A 9,602-nucleotide genomic window follows, 5' to 3' on the forward strand; every position below is an offset into this window, starting at 1 on the left:
TGCTTCACCTTCTGTCCCACCAGAACCTCTCACTGCCTGGACAATTGTTTTCATAACATTTCTGGGCATGTGTCATTTCCATAACCGACTGGTCCTGACTGCGCAGCACTCCCCATTCACACCAGCTACTCCGTCAATTGAAAACAAAACAAGTGAAAAACAAGCAATCTGAACAGCCAGCAGGACCCAGCTAAGCTCTGCTGTGTGATCTACCCCTGGATCTGAGGGGTCACCGTCAGGAAGCGCCCACTGTGACCAAAGCCAGCCACTGGGAACATCCCTACATCCAGCATGTCAGCATAGATGGACCCGAGGATGGGAGCTGGAGATGCTTCTGCAGAAGGCCACCTGATCCCAGAGGAGCCATTCCAACGTGCTCCGCAGCTCTGTATACTATAACCAGTGGACTTAAACAGACACAACTTTAGCATGGGGCCTGGGGGGGGTTGGGGGAACACAACCAGTGCCCTCCAGGCATACAGCAGGGCTCCTGGCTGCTCATGGCAGTGTTCCATACTCAGGACAACTGCTGGTGGCCTGTGCTAATAGGCACAAGGGAACAGGATGCCACGGCTGAGGAGAAGCCTGTTTGGCAGTGTTCAGGCTCAGCACAGAACACACCAAATCCTCTGCCAAATCCTCTCGCAATGCTTGTATAATTTCCTGTCACAATACATGCTGACACAATTTAAAATGAGTGATGCTCAATTAAAGTTCATGTTCTTTTATGGGCCAGTGCCAGATGGTGCTACTGGAGGCATGTGGTTGTGAGGTGCAGGTCCATCCTACGCTCCATCAGTCCCATGCAGACCATCACCAGATGCTGCACATGATCTGACAGCAGCACTGGAATGCTTTGATGGCATTTCATTCCTTCCGCTGATCCTAGAGGCCCAAAGACTCACCGGGAGTAATACGGATGTTTCAGGGGTAGCAGGAGGGGAGTGTCTGCCCTCCAGGGCAAGATACAGGTCGTATTTCTATCCTGGGTCAACGCTTCAGCTTGTACTGGGGCATGACCCGGCCGCCTGTACCACACCTTCTGGCCAGATGTCTGCAGCTGCATAACTGTCATGGTTGTGTAATGTTTGCTATTGGTTTCCCACCTCACGACATCCTGTGGAGCGCAGAGAAGAACTACACAGCCCAGAGGACCTCAATTTCAATTACATTGTATTATATTGTGTTATCTTGCATTCCAACATTGTAGTTAGTAAAGTAAGTCTTCCTCCTTAGATCGTTGCTGCTGCTGCTCTGTTTGTTTCCTTGAGCCCAGCTCCCATCCACCTACCATTTTCCTTTTTCCCTTCCCACATTTTGGAGACCATGGGGGGCACAGGCCTACGGCACCCCTGTCACAGACATGGATTGATCTAGATCTAGTGTTAGAACAAGAGGGAATGGTTTTAAACTGAGATGGGAAGGCTTAAATTAAATACTAGGAGGAAGTCTTTCACTCTGAAGGTGGTGACGCACTGGAACAGGTTGCCCAAGGAGGCTGTGGATGCCCCATCCCTGCAGGCATTCAAGGCCAGGCTGGACGTGGCTCTGGGCAGCCTGGGCTGCTGGTTGGCGACTCTGCACATAGCAGGGGGTTGGAAGTGGATGAGCATTACGTTCCTTTTCAACCCAGGCCATTCTATGAGTCTGTGACTTTCACAGCCCCTGCCAGCAGCACACGGCCTGTCCATGCCCAGGACGGGAGCAGTTGTGCAATGGCACAGCCATCTTTACCAGGGCATCCAAAGGAGCTCGGAGCTGCTTCTGGGAATTCCAGCCTTGGGCTGGAGGCAAACCCACGGGAGCCAAGGAGCGGGACTGTCCCACACGGCTGGGTTGGGAGGAGGGAAATGGGCTGCAGGGCTCCGAGCACTCTGGCAAACTAATGGTCTCTCCTGACTGATGTCTCCCACAGCTGGAGCCTTCCTCTGGATATTGGGAGCCTGGGGAAATGTCCTGCAGGTCAGTGCCACAGCGTGCGGCAGAAGACAAAGCTCTGCCCTTCAGCCTCCGTGGGGACAGGGGGAGTTTGGCCACGGGCCCATCGCTGCTGAGACTCTGTGGGCTCCTGAGCCAGGCTGGGGGCTGCCTTGGCAGCAGGACGGGCTTTGGTGTGGCAGCATCTTCCCAGTGCCCAGCACGGAGCTCAGGCTGAAGGCAACAGCACATGGGAAGAAGGGGCCTTTGGCCTGTCCGTGACACTGTGGAGTCTGGAGGGGATGGGAGAGCAAACGGAGAAGCAGCAGATGCTCTGCAGCACGTGGAGGGCTGAAGGCCCAACTTTGGGCAGCGGTCCTCTGCAAAGTGCTGGGAAGTAGCAGGAAATTCTGCCAGCGGCTCCCTGGGAAGCTCCTTTGGAAGCTCTGGCCGTGCTCCTGGTGCTTCCTCCCATCAAATGCTTTTCTCTTCCAGGTGGTGTCAGCAGGACCTGTGCATGAGCTCCCGTCTCAGGGGTAAGAACACTTCCTTGCTATGCACCTGGCTCTGTAGCTTGGCCTCGGCTGGCTGTGTGCTCCATGCACGCCTTCACTTTGTGCCCAGGGCTCCAGCCTTTCCCATCTATATGGTGAAGGCAGCCCTTGGCAAAGCAAAGGAACCAAAGGGGCTGGGGGATAAGGAAGGGCACAACCCCCCGGAATCATTCACCTCGTGGCACTGAAACTCTGACCTGTGTTGCTGAACAAGACTTGCTTTGCTTTGCCTTCAGGAACTCAATGGTTGGGCCAGAATTACACCTGATAAGTTATGAGCTGTCAATCAGGAAGCATCTCATTGCACAATCAGTGTATGATGTCCTGGAGGAGAATGGGATCGACGAACTGACGAGACAGGTAATGGTACTGCTCCCTTCCAGCCCTTTACAGGGACAGCTCTGTGCTCTGGCCGCCTGCCCCACACCTGGCTCTCAGGCTCAGCCTCCCCTGTGTCTTGGAGCTACTTTGCTCCCCACACTGAGAGCTGCTGCTGGTGCTGTCTGCATGGTAAAGCTGGGATCAGGGTGCTCTGTGCAGAGCCATGAGTTCCCCCTGGCTGGGCCCCAGCCAGAGGCCTGCTGGGCTTGGCTTGGAGGCTGGATGCGGCCCCTGCCAAGAGACATGTGCTTCAGACTTCTTAGCTGGAAGGGCCATTCTCCAGGCCAGCTGCAACTGGAGCTCTGCAGAGCCTGGCTGGCTCAGGGCACGATCTGACTGCCTGTCCAGGCTGTTCTACAGCAGACACGGGGCTGGCAACACTGGGATCAGGCAGAGCCCAAAGTCCATCTTTGCTGTGTCTCTGGAGTGCAGTTCTTGGGTAGGACTCCCTGCTCACACCCATCTCCTGTCTTTGTGCTCACTGCTGTCTCTCCATTCCCTGTTTGTTGCCAGGAAATTTTTCTGTTGACACGGATTGAAATTGACAGCATCGTGGAAAACAGCTACTTGATGCCCAACTGGGCTCTGAAATCCCTGGGTATGTAGACAGCTTCACTACCCTCAGCTTTGCGCCTGGCACTCCCCAAAACCTGCCCAGCTCTGCTTCCTGTCACACTTATCTCATAGAGCTTTAGGATGGCTGAGGTCTGAAGGGACCTTAAGACCATCCCAGTCCAACTCCCTGCCACTGACAGGACTGCCACCCTTTGCATCAAGGCGCTCAGGGCCCCATCCAACCTGGTCTCCAACGCCTCCGGGAATGGGGCATCCATGGCTCCTCTGGGCAGCACATTGCAGGGCCTCACCGCCCACTGGGGGTCAAGAATTTCCTCCTCACATCCCGTCTAAAGCCCCCATCTCTGAGAATTTAAAAACCCTTCAACTCTGCTCCCAGGGCTGACCGGCTCATTTCCCCAGGTGCTCAATCAGCGCATCATGCCAGGACTCAGCAGTTCCCATACACAGCAGGAGGGATTCTGCACCCCAGAGCCCCGCCAAGAGCTTTGGGGAATGAGCATTCACTCCTTCAGCTTGTCTCTGGGCTGTCCCAGTGCACGTCTGTCCATCTTTATTTCAGGTGCCACTGTTGATGCGGAGAGGACAACCAAGAGTTACTGTGGGAAAGGCCGGCTTTCTCCCCTCTTTTCCTCCGCAAAGTCCCCTGAGACCCTCTTGCAGGTATGGCAGGAGAAGTGCTGACAGTGGGCTTCCCCCCCTTGCTTTCGCACCCCTCCCCCTGCAGACACCCCACAGAGCCCCATAAGGGCTCCCCCTCCATCCCCCAGCCCTTCCTTCCCAGGATCCGTCCCCCTACATCCTTTCCCCCTCCCCATCCTTTCCCCCTCCTCAACCTTCCTTCCATCCTTCTCCCCCCCATCCTTCCCCTCCCTTTCTTCCACCATCCTTCCCCCCCATCCTCCCATTTCCTCCCTCCATCCTACCCCCTATCCTTCTCCCAGTCTTTCCTACCCCCAACCCTTCCCCCCATCCTCACCCCATTCTGGCTGCACATCCATTTCCTTTGGCCCAGCTGCTCTGCTCAGCCCACACTCTTCCCCACATCACTGACACCAGCGTTGGGAGGGTGCTGGGCTGACAGATGCTGGGGAGGGCTGCCCCGCCGGCTCTGGGCAAGCAGAGAAAGGCGGTTGACTCCAGAGCTGTTGTCCAAACCTTTGCATATTCCCCTCCTGTCCCTTGAGTAGCGTTCCATTACGGGGAGCACGGCAGCCCACACAGAAAACAAATTCTGTGCTCCTTGCCCAGCATCCAGCTCTGGCGACTCTTTGCCTCACCGCTGATGGACGCATCTCTCTCATTTCAGCCTGATATGTCTGTTGGAAACTGCTGGGCTTTCCAAGGTTCGCAGGGCCACGCCGTCATCCAGCTGCCGGAGAACATCTGGCCCACGGCTTTCACTGTCTGGCATGTCTCCAAGGCGGTGTCTCCCTCTGGGGATGTCAACAGTGCCCCCAGAGACTTTGCCATCTTGGTAAGTCTCTGCCTGCTGCTGCTTCTGGAGGCCCCCGAGGAAAAAGCTTTGCCATAGAGCCCCATAAGAGCCCATTGAAATCCTATAGAGCCCCAGAGACAAGCAACAGAACACAATAACCGCAACATAAGACCCCATAGACCCCCACAGACACCCCATAGAGCCCCATAATGCTCCATAAGACCCCATAGAGCTGCACCAGAAGCTCATAGAGAACCAAAGAGCCTCATGGTGCCCCACAGACACCCAACAGGGCCCCATAAGGGCCCTACAGACACCCAACAGAGCCCCATAACTGCCACATAGAGCCCTGTAAGACCCCATAGAGCCACACAAGAGCTCATAGAGCACCATAGAGCCACACGGTAGACACCCAACATAGCCCCATACGACCCCATACAGTTGGGAGCTCCCAAATTTCAGTGGTGGGCTGCTGCAGAGCACGGCATCCTGCCTGAGGGCACCGAATCCCTCGGGTGGTTCCATGTCTCCAAAGGCCTCTGCTGCTCTTTGTGGCCGAGCAGCTGGGAGCAATTGCTCCACGTGCCCTGACTCAGGTTCGCCCTTCGTTGTGCTCCAATCCTACCAGAGCACAGGGAGGGTTGGAAGGGCTCCCACCTTTGGCCTCAGTGTGTTCTTTATGGCACGGCCTGCCTAAGTGTGACCGCCATCATCTCTTGTCTTTGAGGGAGTGGATGAGGACGAAAGGGAAACTCTCCTGGGACTGTATGTTTATGACGTGGGTGGAGATATTGCGCAGACCTTCCACGTTCAGGTATGGCAAGTGCAAGGGGGGAGGCTGGGCTGCCTGCAAGTCATGGGAAGAAAGAGCTTTCCTGCCCACCCTCTGCTCTCCAACATGGCCGACTCCCGTGGGGTCCCTTTTGCAAGCCTTTGGAAGCACTTGTTTTGCTGGGGCTCTTCCCATGCCCATAACAAAGCCTCTCCTCTGCTACTGCTTCACTTGTATACTGAGACCTTGAAATAACTAGAAACTGCTTCACTTGTATACTGAGACCTTGAAATAACTACAAACTGCTTCACTTGTATACTGAGATCTTGAAATAACAACAAACTACTTCACTTCTATACTGAGACCTTGAAATAACTACAAACTACTTCACTTATATACTGAGACCTTGAAATAACTACAAACTACTTCACTTATATACTGAGACCTGGAAAGAAAAGATTCTTCTCTTGTTCTAAAGGCACAAACAATATTTTATTCCCACACTGATATGATGGGTGATAACAAGAGAGGGGTCTGCATGCTAAACAACTATTGAATATGGATCCGAATTCCAGGAAATCATTGACTGTGTATTAGGTTTACCCATATCTATGGGGCGAACAGTGGGAGCTATGGGGCACTATGGGGCACTGGTCCCCCTCCGGCCCATAACGAAGCCTTTCCTCTTTGCATTGGCAGGAGAAGCCCCTTCAGTCTGACACGTGCTGACACGGCTGAGTCCCAGGTAACAAGCTGTTACCTGTTAAGCTGGGACCCGTCACGGCTGGACCAGACGTGTGACCCCCTCCGTGGAGCCCATGGAGGTGGATCCAACCCCTGATGAGACCATGGAGGTGGATCCATCTCCTGATGAACCCTTAATAAGCCCTCCGGCCCATAACGGAGCCCATAACAAAGCCTCTCCTCTTTGCATTGGCAGGAGAAGCCCCTTCAATCCTACCAAAGGATCAAACTGGATGTGTGGAGCAACTGGGGGTACGCGGAATACACCTGCGTGTACCGAGTGGAAATCCACGGCAACCCCTAAAAACCTCTAAAAACACCTAAAAACCCCTAAAAATCCCTAAAAAATCTAAAAACCATAAAAAACCCTAATAAACCCTAAAAACCCCTAAACTCTGATGTCTACCAGAGGGTTTTATTTAGGGATTGATCATTCAATGAAGAGATGTCGATAACTTTCTGCCCGACTCGAGGCTGGTTGGGGGGAGGGAGGAGCTGCGGGGATGAGTTGGGTGGGTGTTTGGGGGGGGGACTGGGGTGGGGACCGGGGCTAAGCCACAGGACAAGCAGGCCAACTTGGCCAAGTTCCCCAGGGCACAGCACATGCTGGATGAGGCAGAGGAACGTGCTGACACGGCTGAGTCCCAGGGTGACAAGCTGCAGGCACGGAGCCGTGACATCAGCATCAAGGTGGGTTCCTACCCCACATCCCTGCCCTCCATCTTCTCACCTCCCTCCATCTCCTTTCCCAATAGAAAGGACTCAGTGAGGAACGAAAGCTGCAGATGCTCTGCCTTCCAGCCCCAACCTCTGATCTCACAACCCCTTTGGATCTCTCAACTCTCCTGCTTTCAGCCAATAAGAATTGTTGAGCGGCAGCAGCTGCATTTGTGGGACAGGGCTTAGTGTGGGTGGTGCTGTGGGGTTGGTGTGGGAGCCACGGGAGATGGAGGGTGGCCAAGAGTGTGAGTTGGCCACTCAGGCCATCCCACAGTGCCGTGAACCTTGATCCATGGTGACTGAACATCATCATAACTGGCTGTGGGGCACAGTTGGTTGCTACAGGGCAGTATGTTCCCCTATGCACTAATATGGGTCCCTGCAGGTACATGTGTGAGTGTGTTAGTATAGCTCCCATATGGGTCTGTATTTGTTCCCCTTGGCTCCCCGTGGGTCTTTATTGCTCCCTGTCGTTCTTATGTGGCTCTATGACTCTCTATGATGTTCTTTTGGTTCTCTATGGGTCCTGTGGGTTCCTGCCCCTGACAGACGGTGGGAGGGGCTGGGTGACAAGAAGGGCAGAAACAGCCCCATTTCTGTCCCTGGCCATGTTGCGTAGAGCCCCATGGGGAAACTTAGAGGCCATAGCTTGTAGGCAAACAGAAGCTTATGGTGCATAGCTTACGGGGCTAAGCTGTGGGGGTTATGGGACAGAGCATCAAGGGCAGTGGTGGTTCTATCGGACACAGCCAAAAAAAGGGGGCTTAGAGGCCTTAACAGCCCTGTAGAGCCTAAAGTCCTTGAAGCTTCAGGGTAGGCCTGGAGCCGAGGTACTAAAGGGCTGGACTGGAAGCACTGAGGTTTTGAGGGCCTGATGCACAGAGGGAGGCCAAAAAAGAGGCCACGTGTCCATGAGCATTTATGGCACAAAGGAAGGCTTAGAGCTGTAATGGAGAACACACCTGGAGGCACAGATGCCTGTAAGCTGTCCTAGAGGCATAGGGGGAGGCCTAAAGGCTTAGAGGTTGCCCAGGAGGCTTAGAGGCCTTAAGGTAAAACAGCCTGGAGGGAGGCCCAGAGCCTGGCCAAGAGGCCTTGCAACTTAGTAGTCTTGAGGCCAAAGTGAGGCGTGGAGGCCAAGCAAGAGAAAGCCTCTGTGGGTAGGAAGCTCTTGTGAGCTGTGGTGTGGGTACCTGCCTCTAAATAGGGCCGCGTGAAGGGAAGGGCAGGGTGTGTGATGCAGGAGAGAGGAAAGGACACTGCAGAAGTGGCACAACACTGTAGCAGTGGAACGGTAAACTGAAGAAACTGCTCTTGACCAGAAGGTTGTGGTTGGCTGTGCTCAGATCCTCCTCCAAAGAGATGCTCTTCATGCATTTCTTGTCTCCTTTCTGTCAGAAGCTGATGGAAGCAGCCTTCCAGCAAATGGCAGCCTTGCAGAAAGCCAGGGGAGGAGCACAGAGCCAACAAAAGATGAGACTTTGCCACCAGGGAACGGTGGGCCGGTCCCCGTTACCTGAAGTAATAGACGTCGCTTTTCCCGGTGCTCAGCCCCGATTTCCGTATCACTTCTTCCTTCTTCCACCCGGGCGGTAACGCCGGACAATCCACCCGCCCTTGTTTCTCCATCCCCGGTACCGGAACCGAAAACAGCCGAAAAAAGACGAAGTTCGGCTGGTGTTCGGAGCCGGTTCGGCTGCCGGAGGAGCCTTCTGAAGGGCCTTCCGGTTTATTTCCGGGTAGGTCTGGCCACTTCCGTTCCGTTTCGGCTCTCTTCGGAAGTATTCGGAAGCGCTCGGGTCGTTCTGAAGCGACTTCCGGTTAACTTCCGGGTTGCTCCGAGATCCACTTCGTCTCCGTTCGGAAGCGCTCGGGTCTTTTCGGAGCGAGTTCCGGTTTACTTTCGGGTTCCTTCGATTTCACCTTCGGAATTCTTCGGAACCGCTGGGGTCGGGTTCGGAACCGCTCCCAGCGACTTCCGGTTGACTTCCGGGTTGCTACAGGTGGCTTCCGGTCGGGTTCGGAGCTGTTCGGAACCTTTCGGAAACGCTCGGGTCTATTTCGGGATCGCTACGAGCGATTTCTGGGTTTTTCGCGCTTCGGTTCCGTTCGGAAGCGCTCGGGTCAACTTCGGAAACATTCAGAAACTTTCGGGTCCAGTTCGGAGCCGTTCGAAGCCGTTCGGGTTCGCTACGAGCGACTTCTGGGTTTCTTCAGGCTTTGGAACCATTCGGATCCTTTCGGAAGCTCTCGGGTTCACTTCGGAGGAGCTTGGAAACGCTCGGTGCCCTTCGGGTCCACTTCGGAGCTATTCGGGATCGCTACGAGCAATTTCCGTGTCTCTTCGGGCTTCGGACCCTTTCGGAACCATTCGGAACCATTCGGAAGCGCTCCGGTCGACTTTGGAGACGCTCGGAAACACTCGGGTCCAGTTCGGAGACATTCGGGATCGCTACGAGCGACTTCCTTGTTCCTTCACGCTTCGGAACCGTTCGGAACC

The 9,602-nt window shown here is 54.7% G+C and overlaps 1 protein-coding gene across 4 annotated transcripts in view; it reads right to left on the reverse strand.

Moving 5' to 3' along the window:
- The window catches only part of LOC146756687 (methyl-CpG-binding domain protein 2-like), a 93,671-nt gene extending 84,736 nt beyond the window's left edge, over nucleotides 1-8,935 (reverse strand). For 2 of the 4 annotated variants that reach the window (XR_014937255.1, XM_085524130.1), the window contains exon 1: nucleotides 8,619-8,935. Coding sequence is in view for 3 of the 4 variants with exons in the window: in XM_085524130.1 (XP_085380256.1) it covers nucleotides 8,619-8,731 (113 nt within the window). In the remaining variant the exon portion in view is untranslated. Of the gene's footprint in view, nucleotides 1-4,574; nucleotides 4,988-8,618 lie in introns of those variants that run through there. The other 2 variants (XM_085524132.1, XM_085524131.1) reach the window with 2 other exon arrangements.
- Nucleotides 8,936-9,602: the final 667 nt, after the last annotated feature.

The sequence above is a fragment of the Coturnix japonica genome, chromosome 26 (genome assembly GCF_054131305.1).
Source record: "Coturnix japonica strain WE chromosome 26, WE-NBRP24, whole genome shotgun sequence".
In the NCBI taxonomy this organism is placed as follows: domain Eukaryota; kingdom Metazoa; phylum Chordata; class Aves; order Galliformes; family Phasianidae; genus Coturnix; species Coturnix japonica.